The sequence below is a fragment of the Pelobates fuscus genome, chromosome 4 (assembly GCF_036172605.1).
Source record: "Pelobates fuscus isolate aPelFus1 chromosome 4, aPelFus1.pri, whole genome shotgun sequence".
In the NCBI taxonomy this organism is placed as follows: Eukaryota; Metazoa; Chordata; class Amphibia; order Anura; family Pelobatidae; genus Pelobates; species Pelobates fuscus.
Genome location: NC_086320.1, coordinates 338,703,201 through 338,730,991, shown reverse-complemented (window position 1 = coordinate 338,730,991; position 27,791 = coordinate 338,703,201). Strand labels below are relative to the sequence as shown.

General features: G+C 44.7%; 1 protein-coding gene across 1 annotated transcript in view; it reads left to right on the top strand.

The window, feature by feature from the left end:
• AKAP9 (A-kinase anchoring protein 9) overlaps positions 1-27,791 on the top strand; it is a 227,508-nt gene that overhangs the window by 177,550 nt on the left and 22,167 nt on the right. The window contains exons 25-35 of the mRNA XM_063452457.1: positions 54-92; positions 1,820-2,052; positions 2,426-2,545; positions 4,405-4,581; positions 4,833-4,937; positions 7,111-7,263; positions 8,808-8,981; positions 11,519-14,098; positions 25,446-25,565; positions 26,667-27,173; positions 27,532-27,595. Of these exons, the coding sequence (XP_063308527.1) occupies positions 54-92; positions 1,820-2,052; positions 2,426-2,545; positions 4,405-4,581; positions 4,833-4,937; positions 7,111-7,263; positions 8,808-8,981; positions 11,519-14,098; positions 25,446-25,565; positions 26,667-27,173; positions 27,532-27,595 (4,272 nt within the window). The remainder of the gene's footprint in view (positions 1-53; positions 93-1,819; positions 2,053-2,425; positions 2,546-4,404; positions 4,582-4,832; positions 4,938-7,110; positions 7,264-8,807; positions 8,982-11,518; positions 14,099-25,445; positions 25,566-26,666; positions 27,174-27,531; positions 27,596-27,791) is intronic.

Here is a 27,791-nt window from a genome sequence, read left to right as displayed (position 1 = left end):
CGGCATGTAAATTACTCTGCCCTTGTTTTGTTTTTGTTTTTTTGTTCTCCTAGGGTTAGTAGAAGCTGCAGTCGTTGCAGCTCCCAAAGAAGGTGTGTTTATACCCCGCATGATGAGGCATTCAAATTTGGGTGGCTAATTACACGGATTTGGAATTAATCTATGGGTTTTATTTTGGCTTTTCTGCATTTTGCTTTCTGCACTAACAATACTAACCTGCACCTGCTAAATAATCAGTATTTTCTTCTTTAACAACTCTGCTGTGGTGTTAAAGGGCCCTTACGGCAAGCTAGGGGTTAATCTTGAGTTTCCTGATCTTTTCTTAGCGTTGTCATTAACATTCATTCATTTATTCATCATTACCCATCATCTTATCCATGTATTAAAAACAATCATAGAATCAGTGAGTTGATTTTTTTTTGTTTTTAAATAGAAATCAGTTTGGAAAAAAAACAAATAATAAATTCAGATGTGCATTGATTTTTGTTTTGCGATCATTTGCAGATTAGCGCTCTATGTAAGATGATGGTGTGAGGAAGGACTTTCCGGATTGTGATAAGAAAATTGCATTTAGATTCTGGTGATTTTCTTTCCGCAACTATTTCACAATTATCATCTTTGCGAAGGTTCTCTTCTCTTGTTAACAGCATTTGGCCAACGTTTGCTGTTCATAAATAACTACAAACAGTGAAACGTTGTGTACCCTATGCAACGGTGCAAGCGATCATATGGCTTTCCTTTTATTTGAGAAAACGATTGGATTTTTTTTTTATACATATATTGATGTATTGGACCATATAGACTTTGTACTGCTATATAAAAACAATTTCTAGTAGACGTTAAGATGTGTGATAGATGGATCCCTGTTAAATGGAAACTGGCAAATACATATGCAAATCATAATGCATCATATACTATTTCAGGGACACTCCAGGCACCTGGACAGCGTTTGTGTATGTTAGAACCTGCAGAATTTAGTTCCTTCTGTTAGCAACAGGATACAGCTTGCTGAAATTAGACATTGGAAAATTTACATGTGGCGTTGTGCAGGGTTGGCTTCAAATAAAATAACTGATTTGTTGTGGAAGAGGGATGCATCGGCACACAAATAGTAATTTCTGTTTATTGCATGGGCAATTGAGTGAAGGTAACTAAATGCCATTTATCCTGCCCCAGAAACAAAAAAGTTTTTTTCAGATCTAGTGTTCATTATGTAAATCTGGCATGAACCCCAGATATTATTAGTTAAGCAATCTCTTTGGCATATCAATAAAAAAAATTGCTTTTATCAAGCAGAACACTTGTTATCTCATTCTACTTCTTTATTTGGAATTTTTAAAAACCATCACGTTTCCTCTGCATTCCTAAATGCCAGTTTCCTTAAAGCACATTGCCGCAGTACTGTAGCACCCTCAAAACCATACACCTAGCATATTCTTTTAAAAACACCTTCATTTCTATGAAAAACGAGCTTAAAATTGTTACTGATAAATTCTGATGTTAAGTCAGGTACAAATGGACATAATTGAAAATAACTAAAATGTCATTTATTAATACAATACAATACTTTCTAATTAACTTATAAACCGGTTTTCATGTACAATGATGGTGCTATGTTATGGGTGTTTTTCCATTAAAGATGTAGAGTGTAGGACAAATTCTTAAGAATCATAAATATATCTTCCTGCCTCCTATATGCATTCCAATACATCAAAAAAATCCATAAATTTTCTTAACAAGAGCACTCCGGTGTATCCGGAAAGTTCAAAATGTTCCATAGAAAATTAACACGGTTTATTATGATTTTGTCTGAAAATAGAGCTGCTAGAGGAGGCAGAGAAGCTCTTGAAGGAAAAAATTGAAGTTCAGCGCCAGGCTGAAAAGGACTCTGGTGACTTCCACAAGCAAGTGAAAGTCCTCGAGATAGAGCTGGAGGAACAGGTGACTCGCTTTACAGAATTGGAGCAGGAAAAAAATGCTGACCTGGAGGACCTACGCCAAAAAAACCTTGCTCTCGAAAAACAGCTTGAGAAAACACGCAAATTTTTAGATGTAAGAATTCAGTTCATTTATTTCTAACACTGAAAAAAATGTTGCGGTGCAGTAATAACAACATACAAACCTGTAGATATAGAACTAATGTTTGAAACATTGCGACAGTAAATATAAGGAAAGCACATCATATTTTCCATAGGAAAACTTTTACAGAAGATATTACTGCGATGCTTAGAATGCTACTGTGTTCTTAAATCGTTACAAATGATTTAAATACAACTTTTGAAATAAAAACAAATCTAAAGATTAAATATCGAGAAAAAAAAATGTATTTCATAAAAAAAAAAAGCAAGATGTAGAAGAATTAAATATTTACAAACAGCATGTCTATTGCTAAAGTGATTACCTGGTCCTCATTCTTGTTGTGTAGGAACAAGCAGTAGATCGGGAACATGAAAGAGATGTATTTCAACAGGAAATTCAGAAACTTGAGCAGCAGCTTAAAATGCCGCAAAGGTACCAGCCAACTAATGATCAACAAAGCAACCAGGTAAGATATAAAAGTTGGTTAAAATTACTTGTATGTGTTCTAATTGTCTAACTGACATTTCTGTGTAGCTGTCATCATTTGCTTAGTTTATATCTGGCTTGAAATGGGACTTAACTGTTTAACACAGTTTAATGACATATTAGTTTTAAAAAAAGTAAATTAAAAAAATAACGATCAAACTAAACCATCACTGCCGTATCTTGATCTGCTGGCAGGAAAATCAGACTACAAGCTACAAGTACCTCAACAGAAGAGTCCATCACTTAAATCACTTTGTTTACGCAGCCCTAGTCACACCTCCCTGTATGTGACTTACACAGCCCACCTAAACACTTCCTGTAAAGAGTCATCTAATGTTTACACTTTATTGCAAATTTTGTTTAATTTAAAATCTCTTATCTCCTGCTCTGTTGATAGCTTGCTAGACCCCAGGAGCCTTCTGTATGTAATTAAAGTTCAATTTACAGAGCAGGAGATGAAAATGTTTTAAAGTAAGTTGCATCTGATTGAAATTAAAACCATTTTGGTTTTTAAGCAGGCAATCACAGACAGGGGAGGTGTGGCTAGGGCTGAATAAACGTCATACGCATGATCTATACACCAAAACTGCTTCATTAAGCTAAAGTTGTTTTGGTGACTATAGTGTCCCTGTAAAAATTTGCCAGTTTCTTAGTGACATGTAATTATGTCTATTCTTCCTGCTACAATAAAATAAGCTCTTAGTATACCCTTAGGATAAGATTTCAGATTAGATTCCTGTTGCTTTGTTCAAAGGGACATTCCAGACCCCCAAAGCACTTTAGCTTTGTGTCCTCCTGTTTTGTTTTTTGGTTTTTTCATTTTACAAAAAGTCCAGAATTCAGGAGGAATTTGCACTTTTATAAATTAATCTTGTTACATCATTGGCTGTCAACCAGTCCTGTTACTTTCTGATTTGTTTAGCTTAGTGGATCTAAACCCAAGAATCAGGCAATTGCCCAGAGCACCTGACTTCTCATTACGTTTGGAAGTCTGTGAGTGGACAGCCACAGAATGTCTGAGCTGGGTTAGAAGGGGAGGACTTGCAAAGGCTTCAGACAACAGAACTGCAGCATTTGTAAACTGTTTTTAGATATACCCCCAATGAAAAAAATGACATTTTAAACGTGTGTGTGTGTTTATTGGGGTTATATCTACTAAATAGTGATTTGTTTATTATGTGTGCAGTGGAGTGTCCATTTAAGTTCTGGCAGACCAAATTGATTATCCAAATTACTGCTTAACAGGAATAATACCCCTTTCTTTAGTTTTATATTTTTTTTATGCTGTGTAAACAAAAATATAGCAGTGGAAAATTGGGGAAGGGGCTCAGTAGAATAATCTTAAATATAGTTGTCTCCACTGTATAGTGAGCACCACCCATTTTGAATATCATGTTTTTATGATGGTGAAACACACCTGAGTTTGGGAGTTGTAGAAGTTTAGTGAGAGTTGTCTTTACAAACTAGACCCCCGTTAATCTCAATGAAGACTCCGTTTTTGAGTGCAACTCGTTCACTAAACTAAAATTGTGAGAAACTCAAAGGGAATTTTCCATTTTAGACTTGGCTGAATTAGAAACATTCTCTATGTCCACTGTTCATGAATAACCTTGTTTGTTCTAGATTTCACAGTGCATGGAAATAAATAAACCATATTCTACAATATGCACAGTTTATTCAGATTAGCTAAGTAAAACTTGTAAACCATTTTCTTTTTTTTACAATTTATTTCACAAATTACAACAATTATATTGATATATAATCTCGCTATTCAATTACACTGTTATGTTAATTAGTTTTATTATTTTTTATATAATTCCATTTTATTTTTCTTTGCAGGTGGAAACACTTGAAAATAATCTTAAGGAAAAAACTGACAAATGTAGCGAACTTCTTCTATCCAAAGAGCAGCTCCAACGGGATGTCCAGGAAAGAAATGAAGAGATTGAAAAGCTCGAGTGCAGGATTCGAGAACTTGAGCAGGCCCTGCTTATTAGCACAGACAGTATACAGAAGGTACTAAGCTTCAGAGGAGGGCTGGAATCGTGATTAAGAGAGATAATAGTAAAATTAGTGTATAGGAGTTTTGGTGGGAGAGTAAGATAATCTGCATGCTGTCCTGCATACAGCCAAATAATCCATCAGATCTGCAACCTGTTCTTGAGATACCATTTATAGATCCCTTCTATGTTGTTGATTTTACTAACGGATAATGGGCAGGTAACTGTGTGCTTGGCCATGTGTCTTAAACTGATTTTTTCTGTAAGGTCGAGGACAGACGAGCATCTCTAATCAAGGTAGTCAAAGGAGAAATGCCTCTGGAAGCCCAACTTCAAGTGGAGCGAGAAGCAATGGACAGAAAAGAAAATGAGGTGTGTAATCTTCTTGTTGTCGCTTTCAAATGCAACTTTCTTTCACATACTTGTCCAGGTGTTTTTTTTTTTTGTCAATCTGTATTTTATTGAGGCATGGTAGTTAGGATACAGAATAGAGAAAGGGAAATGTGCATTTAGAATACAGTATAGGGTTCGCTAACAATGGTAACTAACATTTCCTGAGTATTCGTGCCTCTTTTTTATATATTATGGTTTAACGTCTGCAGGCAAGCAAAACAGTAAATAGTATTAGCAGAGTCAAGCATGGTCTCGGCTAGCTAGTATTAGTGAGTGTTTCAGTCATTTAGTTTCAGTAGCTGAAGGGTGATATAATTTGTCGCTTTAACTTTTGTCGCTTTAACTTTAGTCGCTTTAACTTTAGTCGCTTTAACTTTAGTCGCTTTGTCCTTAGTCGCTTTGTCCTTAGTCGCTTTAACATGTGTCGCTTTAACATGTGTCGCTTTAACATGTGTCGCTTTAACATGTGTCGCTTTAACATGTGTCGCTCTAACATTTGTCGCTCTAACATTTGTCGCTCTAACATTTGTCGCTCTATCTATTGTCGCTTAAACATTTGTCGTATTATCGTCAAACCTTTTAGTAGTATCAGAGCTTAAAATAAAATAATAATTCTGGTCTAAGCTATGATGTAGCAGAGAGCAGTAAACAACGGTTATATCTGGTTACCAATAAAACAAAACAAAACAGAAAAAGGGAAATAGGGAAATACAAGCACAAAAATCATAATCATGCATGGCAGGTCAAAATGCTCGTTAGTTTCATAGTCCATACGGGACCGGTTGTCCACAGCCGCGGATCGGTAAGTCCATGGGGCGCATGGTGAGACTGCCCTGCTACACAAGTGAGCCGTCAGCCTATGCCCTGGGTCGTGAAGCTTAGCGTGGGCAGGTGTGTATTCCGGGTGGTGCGGTCTCTGTGGGTGTTGGCGCGTGTTTGCATCTTTGTTGGGATCGCTGTCGGGTTTTGTGATGTCTCCAGCATGGATAGTTGTGCAAGCCGGTTTCCCTTTTTATCACCCCATGCGTTGTGTGACCCGTACCTTTGAAGCAGAGGGTGCCGCTTGGAGTGTCCGTTAGCGCCCTGAGGAGCTAGCTTTACCGTGGGTGTCTGTGCTGTAGTCTGCTGGGGCGGATTTTCCTGCGGGCGGGTTCGGCATTGCGGCGTGCGTAGACCTGTCCACCTACGGGTGCCTTTGCGGCGAGCCTGCTGGGACCTGCCTTTCCCGCTTTTCCCCCTCTCGGAGGTGCGGCTGGGGTCTCTTTGCTTGCCAGGACTCCCATGTGCCGTAGTGGGTGCGTGTTTCCCAGATGCAGTGGCTTGTTGCAGGTAAGTTACCTTTTTTTTGGTCTTGGTCGTGGGGCGTCCAGGGTGTACTGCCCTGGCTGGTTGTCGTGCCATTAATGGTCTGGGCTCCTTCCCAGCGTTTGGTAGCTGAGGTGCGTTGGAGGCTTCCTCCCAGTCGCTGTGAGTCTGTTGTGGAGCTTGGGCAATGAAGCCGTCGGCCATTTTAATCGGGCCTTGTGGCTCTCGCTTGTCCGCCGTGCGACCCGCTGCTGCGCTCTGTTTGGTGTGCTCTGCTTTGATGTGTGGTCCGGGATAACCCCCACCGGTCCTGAGGGGGGGGGGGAGACTGTTCCCGGGGGTTCCATTCCCCGCTCTCGTGCCTGTGGAGCGTCAGTCGTGAGTAGGCCGCAGGCCTCGCTATGTTTAGTCGGCTGCGCCGGTGGTCGGGAGAGGTACCGTTCTGTGCAGCAGCCCCTCCCGGTTGTGAAACTCTTGGTCTGCGGCTTGTGGTTAGTGGTAGCTGGGTGTAAATCCCCGTAATTTGTCCCCAGACGTGGGAGCTCTCTCCTAACACGTCTGGGCTGCTTGGCTGCTTGGCTCCGCCCCTCTTGTCCAGGTGTTTATCCCACATACTTGTCCAGGTGTTTATCCCACATACTTGTCCAGGTGTTTATCCCACATACTTGTCCAGGTGTTTATCCCACATACTTGTCCAGGTGTTTGTAATCCTTTCATGACAATTGAAATGCCAAAATTGGTCAACTAAAATTTTGTCATGGAGGGATTTAAACAAAATATTATGGCAATAATTAAAAATAAATGTTTTGAATCCTTGTACCACTTATGTCTTCCTATTGTGTCCTAGATTACCAATTTGGAAGAGCAGTTGGAACAGTTCAGAGAAGAGCTAGAGAATAAAATTGAAGAGGTCCAGCAGCTCCATATGCAGCTAGAGATCCAGAGGAAGGAGTCCGCAACCCAAATCCACGGATTGGAACAGGAGAATAAAACACTAAAGGTAGTAATGCTGGGATAGCAATGGCCTGATCTTTCATTTGTTTTATAATGGTGGCATGTGTAAGTTCATAAACAAAGCAGTTTAATTCACAGTTTGACGACTTGTGGATCTCTAACGTGCATAATTCTTCTGTGATAAATAGAAGTTGTCCCTGGTGATCTGTGCATGTGTCACCACAGCTGTCTCCTCTCTTTGCTTGCCCCCAGTTATTATTCTTAGGTGACATCATATCCTGGTGTTTCTTTTAATGATATGTAGAAAAGGCGTGGGTTACGTGGTCCTGATATCTGCTTTCTGTTGGCATACTCCTGAGTGTTACTGTCAGGGTACATCATGTTCTGGTGCTGCTATTTCATGTGTAAGAGAAGTAAAAAACAGAAAAGAAATAGAAAAAGTTGTAGATGCAGAACATGTCTTTCCATTGTTCTACATATGTGGTTTTCAAATGTGATCCATTATGTCAACTAGATTATACACTGTTAAAGTGAGACTTTATTCCTTCCCATCAGCTGCAGAATAACAGTTGCAAAGTAGTCTTTTATTGCTTGTGCATTGAGCCATTAATAAAGCAGATCAAAAACCTGGATTCTGTGTAATGCCAAAGTTGGTTAAACCAGGTCACAGAATCTAGTTTGCAAAGAATTCCCTTTATTGTTTGTGAATTACAATGTTTTAAAATTGCTGACTATTTTAACTTAGTATTTATAAGTCACTTGTGGAAACAGTCTCTGTACGGCGACTGACATTTTGAGTTTGCTTTACATGGACCTGTTACGAGAAATTTGTTCAAATTTTTATTTCAGTGCTTGTTAAATTTTAAAAAATGCCATCACTCCTAAAATAGTTAAAGGAACACTATAGGGTCAGGAATATAAACATGTATTACTAACCCTACAGTGTTAAAATCACCATCTAGCCCCCTGGCCACCCCTTGCCTACCTAAATATAGTAAAATCGTACTTGTATTCTAGTCTGTAGCTGCTGGCTCTGCCTCTGACCTGCCTGCTGCCTGCTGTCTGCTGACATCATCAGAAGTGGTGGTCTGAGCCAATCACAATGCTTCCCCATAGGATTGGCTGAGATTGTCAAGGAGGCAGATTAGGGGCAGAGCCAGCACAAGTCAAACACAGCCCTGGCCAATAAGAATCTCCACATAGAGATGAACTGAATCAATGCATCTCTTTGAGGAAAGTTCAGTGTCTGCATGCAGAGGATGGAGACACTGAATGGCAGTGCTGCTCACTGTGCAGCACTGCCCCAAGAAGCACCTCTAGCAGACATCTGAGGAGTGGCCACTGGAGTTATAGGCTATAATGTAAACATGCATTTTCTCTGACAGTGTTTACAGCAAAAGGCCTGAACGGAATTATTCTACTCACCAGAAGACATACAATAAGATGTCGTTTTTCTGGTGACTATAGTGTCCCTTTAAGTATTAAAGTAGTGTTTGAATGTACCTCCGTACATATACAGATACAATGTGTTAGTTTGTTTTTTTAGTTTTAATCTGTGATTTTTATTTTTGTGTTTTTTTTTTCCCCAAGGATGAATGTGAAAATTTACAGCTTGATCTTCAAGGTGATTCCACTTTAAAAACCCATCTTTTAAAAGGGGAGAAATATGAAGAACAGCTTCTGTTGAAAGACCAGGAAATAGATCAGCTGAACGAACAGATTGTCAAACTACAGACACAACTTAAAGCAGCAACTGATAACAAGGTAAATATCACACTGCTAGAAATTCACCAACTCAAATGTCTCTGATTGCATAGTAAATAGGATATTAGAAAATACTGTAAAACAAATTTCCTTGAAGATCTGTTACCACAGTGCTATTAAAAGACTAATTCTATATGCAATATGCAAACTTGTGAAAGCATGTGCTACTAATAAATAGAGTATCCTTTTTGTTCTCATATAGTACAGGTTGGCGTTGTTGGACATAAGTTGTTGGTTTGTTTTTTGTTTTTTTGTGGACAATTACAACACAAATCTTGTGTAAACAGTGCACTGTTTCATTCTCTAGTAGGACTTTGTCTTGACAACTGTATAGCATTTATGGACCCTTAATGGTATATTCTATGATTGTTTTTTTTTTTGTTGTTTTTATTTAATTCTTTATTTTATTCGTGCATGGATTGACATTTAGGTCTGTTACGCCACAACAGCGGTATGAGACCGATTTTCAACAGTTGATGTTATGGCATTGGAAATACTGTGCACAATTATTTGTTATTTAGGCAAAATACATGTTGAAACGAAATGCAGTTATGCTTAAAATTGCATAGAGATTCACAAGGCTACATTATGTAACAGTGAACATCAAAGAATAGTAATGTAACATTCTAAGGGTAATGCTAATTGGTTAGTATACATAACACAGCTGTGGTGGTGACAGATGTATGCACTGTGTGTTTATGGTGGGTTATTGGAGGTTAGGTTACTTCAGTGCAGGTGAAGTGGGGTTCTCTTCTGGGCAGGTGTGTTCTGGGTTGCGTCTATGTGATTTGTTGTGTCATCAGCGTGTCTTCATTGCTTGGGGGGGTGCGTGTGGTACCCGCTTGTTGTCAGGTTGAGAAGTCCCCAGGGGGCCCTTCATGGTCGTGTACATGGAGGTCAGTGTTCCCGCGGGGGAAGCCAGGTGAGGGCTAGATATCAGCTCCTGGTTGCTGGGCAGGTAGGCTAGTGCGGAGTGCCCGTGCAGCGTCGGAAATGCGAGGGGTTAACTCGGCACCTGTAGTGGGTCCTTACGCTAACGTGTGGTGTGTGGTTGTCGATGGGTAAGGGAGTGCGGCCATCCTCAAAGCGGGGCGTTAGCCCGCCATTGAGCTGCTGTCCTGAGTGGGTTCAATATATGTGGGCAATGTCCCGGCAAATTGATTTATAGTCTCAATATTTTCAGGTGGTGGCTGTGTCTTTAGGTGCTCCGCCGTGTCTTCTGGGGATGAATTCTGCAGCTCTTGCCATGCTCCAATTCGGTGGGTTCGCGTGCCTGTCCGTTGGTGTCGGTAGTGCCAGAGAGTCCGCTGGGAGGTTCAGCTGTCTGTGTCGCCGGCGCCTCCTGCATGCAGCGCACTCTGTGTGGTGTCGCCCTTGGTGACCAGTAGGGTGTGAGCTGGGCCCCAGCGGTACTTGATGCGTTGTGTTCGCAGGAGAGATGTCAGTTGTTGCAGGGACCTCCTCCAGGCCAATGTTGCACCTGAGAGATCAGGGTAAAAAGTGAGAATCATATCCTCGAAGATGTAAGATGGTTGATCTCTGGTAGCTGCCAGTACTGCGGTTCTGTCCTTGTAGGTCTGGAACTGCAGGCCAACATCTCTCGTAGCTGTAGCTGGGGCCCTAGTGGGCTTTGGAACGCGAAATATTCCATCTATTGTCACCGCTTTGGCTGCTCTTGGGGTTAGTAGAGCTGTAAGGAGCCGCCTAGTAACATGGGGTAGTTCAGCATCATGTATGTTGTTGCTGATGCCCCTGATCTTAAGGTGCCTTAGGCGGCGTTTATCTTCAAGCGCAGCAAATCTTAGGTCATTCTGCCCAGCTAGCTTTTTCAGCTCCTGAACCTCCTGTTGCAGCGTTTGAATTTGGCTGATTTGGGCATTCATGGATTTTTCCAGGGCCCCAATTCGTCCTGTTTAGCCCTGCAATGTGTCCCTGATCGAGGCGACATCCGCCAAAATCTTTTTATGGTGTTCCGCCATAAGATCTCTGATGGCCTCCATGCTCACTGGCGTGGGGGTCATGGCTGGTGGTGGGGGTTGCGTTCGAGCCGGTGATGGCTTAGGCCGGCCCGGGGAGAGTTCCCCTTCACCTTCATCTGACGTCTCCTCATAGAAGTCGGAGCACCCGCCGTGCAGAGACGCCATATTGGAGCCTGAGGCGCCACGGGCCTGCCGCCATCGCTCGCCAATATCCATGCCCTTCGTGGGCCTTTCAGGTTTGAGCTTTTTGGTTTTTCGCCCCATTGGGCTTGCTTATTTGCTGGGATCACCCTGGGGTGGATTTGGCCCATTTAAGGGTGTTGAAAGAGGGTTTTTCCTGTGTCGCGGCCTGGAGCTCAGCGAGCGTGCGACCGTTCTCTTCAGTCGTTAGGCACCGCCCCTCTATGATTGTTTTTTACTTCATGATCAGGTGGATCCTTCTAGTATTGTCCTGTTATATAGATTGAGGAATCATTTTATTTTGTGCACTATACCATGCAGTACTTTTCCCATAAAAGAGGAATCACACTGTTTTCTGATATATTTTCTTAATTTCAGGTAATTGAAGAGAAAAACGAACAAATTAAAGAATACAAGAGCCAAATAAAATGTTTAAGAAGCGACCAGGAGCGTTTGAAGAAGAATAGCGAGGAGGAGATAGAAAAGCTTAATGAAGTCATAGATAAACTTCAAGAGGAACTAGCGAGCATAGAACAGAAAGTGTCTGCTGATATTGCCAGCATGACAGAGGACGGATATAACAGCAGGCATCAACTCGACGACTTGTTGGCAGAAAAAGAGATTTTACAACAAGGCATTGCACTGGGTGAAACAGAATTAAACCTTACAAGGGCTGCACACGTAGAAAGAAAAGCTGAAGATTTAGAAAACCTGAGAAACACCAAGGGTAACGTTGAAAAGGAGACACGTTGGGAAAGTAACTGTGCCAGTAATTTAGAGTTGGAGATGCAAGCAGTATTAAAACCCTTAGCAAATCCTTCATATCCATATCTACAGGACATGGAATTACAGTTGCAGGAGTTAAAACAAATTATTAAAGAAAAGGATTCTGAACTTTTACAGTATTCGGATCAGGTGAAGGAACTGAAAGAGCAAGTCCAGATCATCGAACATTTAAATGGTGTTATACAGAACCTTCAGGTGAAATTAAAAGAACAGAACATTTCTCTAGAATCCTCCAGCAAGACCGAGGACGCAGAGAGTTCTAAACACCACCTTGAAACTGTGAGGGCAGAAAAAACTCTAGCTGCAAAAGTTGATTTTGATGACACTATGGCGACTGTCTCAAAGACTGATCTTGAGGCAACCAAATCAGAATTACATTTATTGAGAGAAGAGTTGAAGAAATTAAAAGAAAGGACGGAAGTTACAGTGTTAGGAAATGTGTCTTCAAGTAAAAATCAGGGGATAGTGGCAGAACATACTGAAGCCAAATTTGATAAGCCAGAGGAAGCGTTAAGAGCAAAGACGGCACAGCACTTGGCAAATGAAGCATTACTTGAGTCTGTTCAGGAAACCGCACAGGGTGCAATGAACAACATGGAGTCTCAACTGCAGAAACTTCAGGGAATTATTAAACAGAAGGATTCAGAACTGGCACAGCATGCAAACCAAACCACAACCCTGGAGAAGCAAGTCCAAGAAATCGAGCAGCTGAATAATATCATACGGACACTCCAGAAAGATATGGCAGAAATAGAGCAGAGGGTTTCTGTGGAGTTTGATAAGAAGATGGAAAGTTTGCAAGCTGAAAATGAATTATTAAAGCAGAAGGCTGTGACAAATGAAGAAGCTGCTACTCGGGCAAGGGCTGAACTGGAAAAGACACAAACTGAAGTGAAGGTGTTGAAAGACAAAGTCCAAAATCTGTTAACAACACAAGAAAATAATACAACCGTGCAAGAATGTTTGACTATATGCAGCAATGATGGGCTTATTTCTGCAGATATCAAAGCCAATTTGGAGAACTTGGAGGATGCCCTTAGAGAGAAAACCGCTCAGCTATTAGCCAGTCAAGCTCTGTACACATCCATGCAGGAGTCTATGCAGAGTGTGATAAACAACATGGAGTCTCAGTTACAAGAATTTAAGATGATTATTCAAGTAAAGGACTCAGAGTTCCTCCAACTTGAGGGTCAAAAAGAGTTGCTTAATAAACAGACAGAGGATATCAAACAGCTGAATACAGCAATAGAGATCCTACAGAAGGAATTGTCTCAGGCAAGAGTGAAAGACAATGTCCAACCTTTAAGAGTGACACAGGATATAGAATGTAGCAATCAGTATTCAAGAACTTTGATGCCAAACCACCAGGATTCTAGGTTGAACAATGAGGAGGTGAATCTAGCAATGCTAGAGTTGGAGGAGACAAAAGCAAAAGTAAATGTGTTGAAAGAAGAGTTAGAAAAACTCAGAACTGCTAGAGAAAATGCACTTGACTGTACATCTGTTGGGCCTGTGATGTCCAGTGTAGAAAGTAGAACCAATGATGGTATTGAAATTCAGGAAAACTTAGAGCAAAAGACAGAATTACTCTTAACTAACCAAGCTTGGCAAACTACTATAAACTCTATGGAGGCTGAGTTACAAGAGCTTCAGAAAGTTATTGCGGAGAAGGATCTTGAGCTTCTGCAGTATTCAAGTGAAATAGAGTTGCTCAAAGAGCAGGTGAAGACTGAAGGTGATCAGCATGGTCAGATCATGTCAGCCATGGAAGATACGCTCAGGGAAAAAGTGGCTGCAGCTCTGGTGAGTGAAGCTCAAATAAAGGCCATTCAAGTGCACACCAAACAGATGCAACGGTCTGACACTTCTTCCATTCATGACGAAGAGTCTAAAGCAACTCAGACCTCAATGTCCACACTGACAGAAGGGGAAGAAGCCGAGTCAAAGTTATCTGCACTCTCTTTGAGGTTACTACAGCTTGAGAAGCAGCTTGCAGACCTTCATGAACAGTTACAAGTAGAAAGAGAGCAAGTGATTGCTGCAAATGAACTGGCTGCTGAGAAAGAAAGAAAGCTACGTGAACTGCAAACTGTCCTGGAGAGCACCACTGGAAAACGTGAGAGTGTATGTACTGGATCTCCCAGTGAGAGGGAAGGGGCTGTAACATCACAGGTACATGGTCATTAAATATCTTGTGATAGACTGTAAATGGCTGAATCCCTTGGTTATACAAGGGAAATAAACAGGGTGATTCACTAAAGTGAGAATTCAAAATAAAATTTCTGTATATACTCGAGTATAAGCCGACCCGAATATAAGCCGAGGCCTCTAATTTTACCCCAAAAATATGGGAAAACTTATTGACTCGAGTATAAGACTAGGGTGGGAAATGCAGCAGCTACTGGTAAATTTCTAAATAAAATTAGATCCTATAAAAAATATATATTTTTTTTAGGCAATCTTCATTTTTATTGAAGCACAGTATACATGTATACAGATAATAAGCAGGTAGAAAGCTTACAGACTCCAAGTATATTACCGCACATATGGTAATACTCACTCAATTTTTCCCGCCTGTATTTCCCTACCCAGCCTTTGTGGTTAACTGAACAACTGTAAGCGCAACTGCGCAAACTGAACTTTAGAACGTGTTCTTTATGTCACTATGGGGGAAGGTAGGGTAAGGGTATCGTGTTTTTTGGGGGGGGACTAATCTCTTCCTCCGCCTTCGTCCCGCTCATGTATTTGGCTTGAGGTAATGACCTGAGTGCTGTCGTGGACAATTCAAGTGCGCGCCCAGAAGTCTGGGCCCCGCACTCTGCGTTAACAAGTCAGTGACCATTATCTGTCCGGGCTGTGTTGGTGTAAGGTCAGACATGCATGATAAGGGAGAGGAAAAAAAAAAGGGGGGGTGAGGGAGGAAGGGAAGGGGGATGTCGGCCAAGGGGGGAAGGGAAGGGGGTAATCGGCCAGCACCCCCGCACCCCACGTCCCAACCCCGCGCGCGCCATCGCTCACCTGTTTATTCGGTCCCCCGCTCCGGCGGTCCTGCAGGCCTACGAGCCATGTACTCAATCCAGGGAGCCCAGAGGCGGGTGCATTTCTCCCCCGTCCCTCTCAATTCCGCCGTGAGGCTCTCCATGCTGTATATTTCCTCTACCTTCTCCATCCAGTTCGCAACCGTTGGGACGGTAGTTGTCTTCCAGGGAGCCGGGATCAAGCTCTTGGCGGCATTCGAGAAGTGTCTCGTCAGCGATCTCTTGTAGGCCCCCAGGGGCATCGCAGTGTGGTGAAGGAGCATCGGTAGAGGCTGCATCGGGATGTCTGAGTCCAGTAGCTCTCGTAGCTTCGCGTGTATTTGTTGCCAGAAGGGTGCTAGGAGAGGGCAGGACCACCAGATGTGAAGGTCCGTACCGTCGTCGGACTCACATCTCCAGCAGCTGGCCGTTGGTGACAGGCCCATTCGAAAGAGTCGGGTGGGCGTCCTATACCAGCAAGTCATGAGCTTATAGTTCATCTCTTGCAGTTTCGTACTGGTCGTACCCTGGTGCGTGAGGGTGTGTATCTTCTCCCAGTCTGGGCCCGCGAGAGTGACACCCGTGGCTCGTTCCCAGTTAGATTGGTATGGCGCCGGGGGGCTAAGAGTTACAGTCAGTAGCATGGAGTACAGCGTGGAGACTCCCTTCGGTATGCGCCTCCCCTCCGCGCAAATGGCCTCGAAGCTGGTCAACCCCCTATGTACCAGCTGCTTGCCCGGTAGAGATTGGTAGAAATGCCGAACTTGTTGGTATCTGAATCGGGTCAGCCCAGTTAGGGGTGTCAGGGAGGCCAAGGTTTCCAGAGGTTTTAGCTGTCCCACCGTGCACCAGTCCCCTAAGTATGGTTTGTCCGGGCTTCCCATTCCAGTAACGTCTCTCGGCGCTAGCCCTCCCGCAATCTCAGGGTTGTAAATCACCGGGACTAGCGGGGACGGGTTAGTAGTTAGTTCCAACTTGTAGCGAATAGTGGTCCATACTTGCAGAGTTGCCCCTATGAGCGGGTGCCTCCGGATGTCCCTCGTCTGTATGGGCCGCAGTAGCCACGTGACCCAAGGTATTCGCTCCCTGACTTGTGCGCGTTCTAGGTAGACCCATTGCTTATCGGTGTCGGGTACGTGCCAGTCCACCACTCTGAGAAGGTGTGTCGCTTGGTAGTAAGTTTGGAGCGAAGGGAGAGCCACTCCGCCTTGGCATTTTGGACGAATCAACTGGGTGTGTCTGAGTCTAGCTGCACCTGCGGCCCACACAAATTGTCTGATGGCCGTGGTCAGGGAGCTGAAGAAGGCCCTGGGGTGGTTGATGGCAATTGTCTGAAACAAATATAGGAGCCGCGGCAAAAGGTTAATTTTGACCGCGTTTATTCTCCCGAACCAGGATACACGAGTCGCGCCCCATCTCTTCTTGTCCGTCCCGAGTGTCGCCAATAGGGGCAGAAAGTTGTCGGGGAACAGTCTGGTCAAGTCCGTCGTCAGCCAGATGCCGAGGTATTTAATGCACTGTGAGCACAACCTGAAGGGGAAATTCACCCTCAGTTGGGCCGTCAAGCTTAGGGGTAGACAAAGCGCCATCACCTCGGACTTGTCCGCATTCAATTTTAAGTTGGAGAGCACCCCATAGATCCGAAAGTAGGTTTGGCAGTGTCACCATCGGGTTTGCAATGAAAAATAGCAAGTCGTCTGCATATGCAGCCACCTTATGCTCTCCACCCCCTACAGCGAACCCTGTGATACCCCCGTCCCGTCTGACCGCCGCCAGAAACGGTTCTAGCGTGAGGGCAAACAGGAGGGGGGACAGGGGGCATCCCTGCCGCGTCCCATTGTTAATCGAAAAGACAGGGGACAGGGCACCGTTTATCCGCAGGCGGGCCCTCGGGGTCGCATACAGGGCCGCTATCCAGGTCTGGATGTTGGGGCCGAAGCCCATTACCCGTAGGGTCTACCTCATGAACTGCCAATCCACTCTATCAAAAGCCTTCTCGGCATCTGTGGAGAATAGGAGGCCTCCACGTGCAGTTTCCTTGGTGGCATGTATGATGAGGTTGAGGGCCCTGATCGTATTATCCTTCGCCTCTCGCCCCGGGATGAACCCGGTCTGATCTGGGTGAACCAGGTCCGGAGCCACTTCCCCCACTCTGCGGGACGAGAATCTTCGTGAATAGCTTGAGATCCGCATTGAGTAGGGAGATAGGTCTATAACCGGCGCACGATGTAGGGTCTTTCCCGTCTTTCGGCACCATCGCCACTGTTGCCATGAGGGTATCCTCTGGGAACCTCCCTCCCTCCAAGATGGAGTTGAGGCACACCAGCAGCTCCGGCAGGAGGATCTCCCCGAAGGTTCGTATGTATCGCACGGGAAAGCCATCCGGTCCCGGGGCTTTGTTCATCTTCGCGGCTTTGAGGGCACCTGTGAGCTCTTCCAATGTGATGGGGGCATCGAGGTCTTCGGCCTGAGCCTGCGTGAGCTTCCGGGTCACGTGTTGTTCTAAGTATTCCTGAATCTCGCTCAATCGCTGTCGAGACATTCCCCCCCCCCCCCCCAGTGTCCCTTGGCAGGTTGTATAGTTTGGCATTCGCCTTTTGCAGGATGGTTATTTGGGACTGTCGTCGTTTCTTTTGTAGCATTCTAGCGAGTAGGCGCCCACATTTGTTGGAATGCTCATAGAAGAATCTGCGGGACTTACGGAGCATATGCGATAGGTTCCTGGATAGCAGGCTCTTCAGTTCTCTCCTCGCCTCCAGTAAAGAGCGGTAATTGTCCTCCGTCGGGTCTGACCTGTGCGTCTGTTCCAAATGCGAAGCTCAGGCGTATAGGTCTTTCAATCTAGTGTTTTGTTCTTGTTTGCGTCTTGAGCAGAGCTTAATGAAATGACCACGCAGAACGCATTTGTGGGCTTCCCATCTTATCTGGGGCGAGGTATCCTGAGCATGTTTGTCAGCGAAGTATTAAGAGAGAACCTCTCTCGTCTCCGCCTGAAGTAGGGAGTCCTCTAGGACTTGTTCATTCAGTCTCCATTGCCGACAGCTGGGTTTAAACAGAGGTGAACGCATCGTAGCCAGGACCGGGGCGTGGTCTGACCAGACCGCCGTTTGGATGTCACAGGACTGGAGAAGGCGCAGATATTCCTGCGCGATCAGGATATAGTCTAAGCCATGGGTCGTCAACCTGGTCCCTACCGCCCACTAGTGGGCGTTTCAGGATTCCAGGTGGGCGGTAGGGATTTCCAGGTTGATAGTGCGGGCGGGCGGGTGCGAGCCGGCGGTACCCATGCGACTGGGTACCACCGTGACCATTTGCGGCTCTGGCCCGCGCGGTAAACCGCCGGGGCTGCCTTCCAAAGTGTCCATCGGGTGGCCCATGCTGTCAGGGCCACCCGATGAATGCGGATTGTAAGGGGGCCCGGTCAGCGCTGGGCGCTTTAACAGCGCGACCGGGTCCCCTGTGATGACATCATAGCTGGGAGGAAGTGATTCCCTGGTCACTCCTCCCAGCTAAAACTGAGAGCCGCGCGGAAGGAACACCAGGGAGTCAGAGTGGGAGCTCTGACTCCCATCCACCTGAGCCACCACTGGACCCCAGGGAAAGTCACCCTCCTGCACCTTAAAGGACCACTCTAGTGCCAGGAAAACATACTCGTTTTCCTGGCACTAGAGTGCCCTGAGGGTGCCCCCACCCTCAGGGACCCACTCCCGCCGGGCTCTGGGGGGAGGAAGGGGTTAAACTTACCTCTTTCTCCAGCGCCGGGCGGAGAGCTTTCCTCCTCCTCTCCTTCTTCCTTGCGACGTCATCGGCTGAATGCGCATGCGCGGCAGGAGCCGCGCTCGCATTCAGCTGGTCGCATAGGAAAGCATTTACAATGCTTTCCTATGGACGCTTGCGTGCTCTCACTGTGATTTTCACAGTGAGAAGCACGCAAGCGCCTCTAGCGGCTGTCAGTGAGACAGCCACTAGAGGTTTAGGAGGCTGGATTAACCCTCAGTATAAACATAGCAGTTTCTCTGAAACTGCTATGTTTATAAAAAAAAAGGGTTAATCCTAGAGGGACCTGGCACCCAGACCACCTCATTAAGCTGAAGTGGTCTGGGTGCCTAGAGTGGTCCTTTAAAGGTAGGAAACAGGAGGGTGACTTAAATATAATGTGTGTGTATGTCTTGTGTGTGTGTGTGTCTGCATGTGTGTGTGTCTGCATGTGTGTGTGTCTGCATGTGTGTGTCTGCATGTGTGTGTGTCTATGTATGTCTTATATGTGTGTGTGTGTCTATGTATGTATGTGTGCATGTATGTGTCCCTGTCTGTTTGTATGTGTGTGCCTTGTGTGCGTGTGCCGTGTGTGTTTGCGTGCCTTGTGTGTGTGTGTGTGTGCCTTGTGTGTGTGCGTGTCTTATGTGTGTCTATGTATGTGTGCATGTATGTCTGTATGTATGTGCCTGTCTGTTTGCCTTATGTGTGTGCGTGTCTTGTGTGTGTGCGTGTCTTGTGTGTGTGTGCGTGTCTTGTGTGTGTGTGCGTGTCTTGTGTGTGTGTGCGTGTCTTGTGTGTGTGTGTGTGTGTGCGTGTCTTGTGTGTGTGTGTGTGCGTGTCTTGTGTGTGTCGTGTGTGTGTGTCAGTCTGTTATAGTGGACTATAGTAAGTGGGCTACCTAGCTCAGCCTTCCTACTGGGCATTGCTATAAGGAAGGTTAAAAAATAGAAAAAAGGTAAAAAAGGTGGGGAGGGGAATTGAACCAGATATCAAATATTTAGTCTCGCAGCATCAACCTCAAGGATCTCATTAATCACTAGTAAAGGTAATTTCAATTTACTTTGTTTTCTCATTAAACTTTATGAAGTTAAAAACCTTATAAACCTGCATTAAGTAGAAATAAAAAGATAAATGTACGTACATTTATTTTTTTTAAAACACCCTCCTTTCTAAAAAATATTCTGCATTTGCGCGAAAACTGGTGGGCGGTAAGGATTTTTTTTCAGCCAAAAAGATGCATTAGTGGGCGGTAGGTAGAAAAAGGTTGACTACCACTGGTCTAAGCGGCTGTGGCCGTGATGCACTTGCGAGTAAAATGAGAAGTCCCTGTCTTCCGGGTGAAGTACTCTCCAGGCATCGGCCAATCCCGATGCACGCAGCGTTTTTTCCACCGTTCGAATACATAGGTCAGAGTGCGAGCGTCATGCGTGGGTCCAGAGGGACATTGATGTCACCCGCCACCAGGAGGACCCCCTCCCTGAACTGGTCTAGCTGCCGGAGGGTCCTGGAAAGGAAGCGGTGCTGGCCCGTGTTCGGGGCGTATATGGATGCCAGTGTGTATTTTCTATCAGCTATCGTGCCTTTAAGGAATAGATAGCGGCCATTCGGGTCCGCCTTTATCTCCACATAGCTGAACGGCACGTGCTGTGCAATTAGGATCGCCACCCCTGCTTTCTTTGCCAGCTGGTGGTTCGCAAAGTATCCAGTTGGGAACCTCTTGTCTCTAAGGAGGGGTCCTGCCCCACCCCTGAAGTGGGTCTCCTGGAGGAATGCTATGGAGGCTCGAGTGGCCCGCAGGGACTGAAGCAGGTGTAACCTCCTTTCCGGGGCGTTCAACCCCCTAACGTTGTTAGTCCAGAGCCTCAGGGGAGCCGGACAGAACCCCGCACCCCGTGGCCCAGCCATGGTCGACAAGTAAGGGAAGGGAGGGAATGCGGGGAGTGGAGAAAGAGAGAGAAAAAAAAAGGGGGGGTGGGGAAAAGGAAGAGGGAGAGGCTCTGTCTAAGGGGGTCTGTCAAGTGTGAAAGGTGGTGTCCGTTAGGGAGGGAGGGGGTTTGTGACCTTATAGGTCTACCCCAGCCGGGGTAAATAGGACGTGACTGTATGGGAAGAACTTGACAGGTTTGAGTCCCCAAACCCTTAGTTGACTCAGTCTCCCGTGAGCCTCCCGTCTGTACCCCTCAGTCTGTCCGCGGGGACGTGCGCGGTGCCCGTGCAGAGGTGCCCGTGTCTATCGGTCTAGGCGTGAAAAGGTACCCGGATAGAATTGACCAACTCCTGACGGCCCCCGGCCTACCTAAAATGAAATGGATCAATAACTAATTACAAAACTAGGTTTGAAACTGGCGTTATGAGGTGCAGGGAGACCCGCATCCCCCCAGACCGCCCCTGGGGCTATGCCTCAAAACCGTGTCACCCTGAGCGTCTGCTGTGCCCACCACTACCTCCTCTACATATGGCGGGCCACCGCCTCCACCCCCACGCCCAGCCAAGCCCCCCACCGCAGACCAGAAAAATTATATTAATTGAATATTTATTTACAGTGTGTGTATATAATGAATGCTGTGTGTGTGTGTGTGTGTATGAATGCAGTGTGTGTGTGTGATGCAGAGCCTTGGTGGGGGGTGGGCATTTTTATTATAATTTTTTAATGATTATCATTGTAATATAATTTTTTTTGTTATATTAATTTTTTTATTATTATTATTTATATATATAGATTTTTTTTTTTCGTCCCCCCTCCCTGCTTGATACATGGCAGGGAGGGGGGCTCTCACTCCCTGGTGGTCCAGTGGCATTGGCAGTTCAGTGGAGGGGGGCTGGCAGGAAGCACTTACCTCTCCTGCAGCTCCTGTCGGCTCCCTTCTCCTCCGCGCCGGTCCGGTCTGCTCCCTCTGCAAGTCCCAGTGTAAGTCTCGCGAGAGCTGCGCTATGACCCCGTGACTCTCGCGAGACTTACACTGGGAGCTGACAGGGGAGCTGAACGGACGTGCGCGTAGGAGGAGGGAGCTGACAGGACCTGCAGGAGTGGTAAGTAAATGCTCTCTGACAGCCCCCCCCCCCCCCTCCTACACCGCCCCCAGTCTGTATTATGGCACTGTAAATTGCCATAATACAGACATTGACTTGAGTATAAGTCGAGTTGAGGTTTTTCAGCACAAAAAAATTTACTTATACTCGAGTATATACGGTAAAGTGAATTTCAATTTGAATGTCAAAATAGCCAAACTGGAAAAAATATTTGTCCACTATGCTTTTAGTTTGTCTACTCCAGTGATGGCGAACCTTTTTGAGCCCGAGTGCCCAAACCGAGATACATGCCAACTTTTTTTTCCTCAAAGTGCCAACACTGCAATTAAACCTGAATACTGAGGTTTAAGTTTAGAAAAAACAACTTGTACAGTTGTCCGAACTAATTAACAACTTTTGTTTTAAAAGAAGAACACAACAGAGAGTTCAATGATACAAATTTTAAATAATGATATAAATAGATAAAATTCAGCTTATATTTATTAGTATCTCCAACATATGCAATACATACACACAGACTGCAGAACACATTCTCACACGTCCACTAAACACATACACACATCGTCCGCTAAACACATACACACACACACCGTCCGCTAAATACACACTCACCATCCGCTAAATACATAAACACACAGTCCGCTGAGTACACACACAGTCCGCTGAGTACACACACAGTCCGCTGAGTACACACACAGTCCGCTGAGTACACACACAGTCCGCTGAGTACACACACAGTCCGCTGAGTACACACACAGTCCGACTGCTGAGTACACACACAGTCCGACTGCTGAGTACACACACAGTCCGACTGCTGAGTACACACACAGTCCGACTGCTGAGTACACACACAGTCCGACTGCTGAGTACACACACAGTCCGACTGCTGAGTACACACACAGGCCGACTGCTGAGTACACACACAGGCCGACTGCTGAGTACACACACAGGCCGACTGCTGAGTACACACACAGGCAGACTGCTGAGTACACACACAGGCAGACTGCTGAGTACACACACAGGCAGACTGCTGAGTACACACACAGGCAGACTGCTGAGTACACACACAGGCAGACTGCTGAGTACACACACAGGCAGACTGCTGAGTACACACACAGGCAGACTGCTGAGTACACACACAGGCAGACTGCTGAGTACACACACAGGCAGACTGCTGAGTACACACACAGGCAGACTGCTGAGTACACACACAGGCAGACTGCTGAGTACACACACAGGCAGACTGCTGAGTACACACACAGGCAGACTGCTGAGTACACACACAGGCAGACTGCTGAGTACACACACAGGCAGACTGCTGAGTACACACACAGGCAGACTGCTGAGTACACACACAGGCAGACTGCTGAGTACACACACAGGCAGACTGCTGAGTACACACACAGGCAGACTGCTGAGTACACACACAGGCAGACTGCTGAGTACACACACAGGCAGACTGCTGAGTACACACACAGGCAGACTGCTGAATACACACACAGGCAGACTGCTGAATACACACACAGGCAGACTGCTGAATACACACACAGGCAGACTGCTGAATACACACACATACTGCATTGAGGGGTGCATTGTATGTGTTTGTGTGTAAGGGTGTGGAGTGCTGTGTGTGTGTGTGGGGTGCAGTGTGTGGGGAGTGTGCTCAGTGTGTGTGTGTGGCGGGTAGGGGTGCTGTGGGTGGTAGGGGTGCTGTGGGTGGTAGGGGTGCTGTGGGTGGTAGGGGTGCTGTGGGTGGTAGGGGTATGGGGGGTAAGGGGTGCTGTGGTGGTAGGGGTGCTGTGGGGGTAAGGGTGCTGTGGGGGTAAGGGTGCTGTGGGGGTAAGGGGTGCTGTGGGGGGTACTGTGGTGGTAGGGGTGCTGTGGGGGTAAGGGGTGCTGTGGGGGGTACTGTGGGGGTAAGGGGTCCTGTGGGGGTAAGAGGTGCTGTGTGGGGAACTGTGGTGGTAGGGGTGCTGTGGGGGTAAGGGGTAAACATACATTAAAAAAACAAAACAAAAGATATATTAATACTGTATCCCCCCCTCCCTTCCTCTTTCCTTTGGTGAAGGGGGGGGCGGACACAGCCATCCCTGGTGGTCCGGTGGTAAGAGTGTTTCTGGCAGCTAGCAAGTTGCTCCCCTGTCCTCCCGCACGATGCTGTGTGGAGCATTGCCATGGTAACGCGCGGCAACGCTCCACACAGCATCGCGCGGGAGGACAGGGGAGCTGCTTCCTAGATCCCTCCCCCTGCCTCCCGACCCGGAAGCAGAGTAGGCGCCTGCCATTTTGGGCAGGCAGGTGCCTACTCTGCAGACAGACAGGGGCCCCCTCTCTCCCGGTGACCTATGGCCGCGTGCCAACAGAGCGGTCCCGGCGTGCCACAGGTTCGCCATCACTGGTCTACTCTGTCTCTAAATTTCATATACACTTTGAATTCTCACTTTAGTAAAGATCCTTAAAAATGTGATTTATGACTGATGCCTTAAAGCATGGGTCCTCAAACTCCGCCCCCCCAGATGTTGCTGAACTACAACTCCCATGATTCTTTGAATTACATAGCCAGAGAATCATGGGAGTTGTAGTTCAGCAACATCTGGGGGGCCAGAGTTTGAGGACACATGCCTTAAATGAACATTCCAGGCACAATCACATCTTAATTGAAAATACGTTGTTATGGTGCCAGGAGACTCTCGACACGGGATCCCCTTAAAGAGGTAACCCCAAAGCTTGTGTTCCTACGCCAATTCTCCCCTTGCCTCTCTGTCCTTCTGTGTTCTAAAGATCTCTAAACCATAAGGCTCTTGCTGAATCGGCAGCAGCGCCACTGTTTGGATGATTATGGTCAGCTGATGCTCTCAGCCAATCAATGAATCCCCCCTTTATGTTTAAGAAGCGTACCGTGTAAATCCACCTTTGTGACAAATTGTAACGTCTCCTTCTTGCCAATTGGTAAAGTAAACACAACAATGTGGGACTGAAGCTATTTACCAGTACTTGGACCCCATATGTACTTCTTTAGGCTTCAACCTAAATGTTTGGTATAAAAATGTTTGGTATAAAAATGTGTCACAGAATACCACAGCAGTATAACTTGCAATAATGTGTGTTGAAAGATCATTGAATGCGTTGATGTTCAAAGCTACATTTTGCTCTTTGGGCAAATAAGGTATGAGAAAGCTTTCATTTTTTTAGCAGTAAAACTTTTACACCAAAAATTAATTGACAATTTGATGCTTGTATTAAAATAGTATATAACGAACTCACAAATAAATCTAATAGAATTGACACCAAACAGAGCCGTTTTAGAGGACTAATCTGAAAGTGAACTTTAAACGCTGGTACTAAGTGAGAAAGGCTTTTCCGCACTATTAAAGCTTTTAGCTACATGACTGTACGGATGGCTGTTATCAGCACACATACAAACAAAAACATAATTAAACATTTAAAGACAACATGCATAGATTTCAAGTGAATGAATACCTGTGTTGCTAACAAAGAAATACAGACCAATGCCCATTCAGTGTTCTAATAGAATATAATACATATTATTATGTATAGAATATGATACATTAATGGGATCGAAACCAATCCAAAGGTGTCCTTTTATGACAATAGTATGTTTCAAAAGATTATTTTCAAATTTGACTGGAAGACCGTATCACTCTTCCCAGAATATGTGTCATTGTTTATTGTTTCATTTTGTGCCCTCTCAGGGCAATGTTATGGGTGACCTGGAACAAGAACTCCAAAGGATTAAAGCTGAGACAACAGCCACCAAAGAAGAACTGTGTCACTACCGAGAGGTGGCAGAAAAGCTCCAAGAGGAACTCCTGGTACACAACAGATACATTAACATTACATTTTACAGAATTGTTGATTTAGTGTAAAATCCATCTAAAAAATGTGCTCCTTTTGGCATGTGTCCTCTGTGCTTATTTACATAGTATTTTTTTGTTAATTTCTTTGTTTTATACATTGCATTATTTCATAGCGATGATGGATCAGTGGAACCATTTGGCTTCATTTCTTAATTTGAAAGTGAAAAGCATGCTTTCGTAAAGTTTTCTGTATGTCAAAATAAGAAGGAACAAAAACATAATTATAAGGTGTTGAAGGTCTCTGAGGTTTATTCACTAAACAGAGAATTGTAGTGAGTTGAAAACGGAATTGCAAAATGTAGGGAAAAATAGCTGAACTGAAAAAAGAATTTATAGTGTGACATCTTGGATGTTATAGTCTACGCCACTGATAAACATACAAAATATTCAATTTCCAGGAAACTGTTGAGTACACAAATATTGAATGACTTTAACAGTACTTTAACCTGCAGTGGGTCGTCAGTGTGTGTTATCTTAACGTTTCAATGGTTAGACATTTTAAAATGGGACTCGCTATAAACCTGGAATATACCCAGCACATTGCTGTTTCTAGTGACTGTAGCCTGTACAAAATAAATAGGTCACTTTTACCATTAGGAAGCATCATTACTATAAAAAAAAGCCCAGTTAGTTTATCACTTATCAGTTAACATATCAGTTAAGCGGCTGGTAATAATTATGATAATATATCTGTATTCTGGTTTAACTTACTTTATCTCCTGCTCTGTAAATTGAACTTTAATTACACACATGAGGTTTCTCCAGGGTCTAGCAGTCTATAAACAGAGCAGGAGATAAAAAAAATTCTAAACAGAATTTGCAATAAAGGAAGTGTAAACATTAGATGACTCTTTACAGGAAGTGTTTAGGTTTTTTTGGGTGACTATAGTGTCCCTTTAAGTCATATTACCTAATATCTCTAGATTTTGTTACTGTATTATTAAGTTTAACACATTTACATTTCACTATACACAAACATGAAGAGTTGTATGGTGGTTAAACACATCATTTTCTTATTTGTCCAACTTGTGGATTGTTGAATGTGTCTTTTTCCAGGTGAAGGAAACCAATGTAGCTCATTTAGAAGAAGATCTTAAAAACATGAAGAAATGCCTCTCTGAGGCAGAGGATAAGCTTGCGTGTTTCATGAAGAGGGAAGAGCAGCTTGCAGAAGAGAAAAAGCAGTCACTGGATGTCCTCGATGGGGTAGGAGTCCTGGCACAGGCTGCTTTTGACATGACATCCTCTTCATCACAAACTGACAGAGCTTCAAGTGTGAACAACAGTAACCAGACTCCACCTGTCCACCTTGTCGATATGGGAATCCAGAATGAGCTAGAGACCACACAGCTGAACAGCGTGTCCGATGAAGTTAGAGAAATGGTAGAACAGTACACAGAAAAAATTGGTCAAATGCAGGATCTCCACGCTGCCGAAATTCTTGATATGGAAGCCAGGCATATTGCCGAAGCAGATTCCTTGAGGAGGGAGCAGTATGTTGCTGTGCAGACGCTGACTAAGGAGTGTGAATCTTTGAAATCAGTGATTGGAGCTCTGAAAGCTGTAAGAGTATGCTCTTTTATATTGTGTATTGATGAAACTGGATATTGGTAATATGGTCACTAGAAAAGCAAAGTCACATCATAACACCCAACGGTTAAAATGGCTAAAGGGGGACAATTTAATTTAGGAGGAATTATATGGATATAGTATAGGTTGGATTTTATCTCCTTTTTAATAGGTTATGACCTATTGGCAAGTATTTCTAATGTTATAGTGTCTTCTCATTGTTTTTATGAAATGCCCCCCAAATTGTTAAAAATAAAGGAAAAGATTGTAAATTACTTTTTTTTTTTTTTTCAGCATCTATGGTTTTATATACAGCAGTTATCCTTTGTGTTTATTCTTTTTAAACTATTAGGGAAGGACAATCCCGGATGCCGCACTCTCTGATTCTTACCAGTTCACAGATGGAGCCTCTAGTGGTGAGAATTAGTTTAGCCTTTTTAGCTAAAGAGTGATGATTTAACCCCTTAAGGACCAAACTTCTGGAATAAAAGGGAATCATGACATGTCACACATGTCATGTGTCCTTAAGGGGTTAAATGTGTGAGTGAAATATCTGTGGCAATGTGCAATTGATTTAGCAAACCGAATTATGAGCTGCACTGGCTAAGCTTA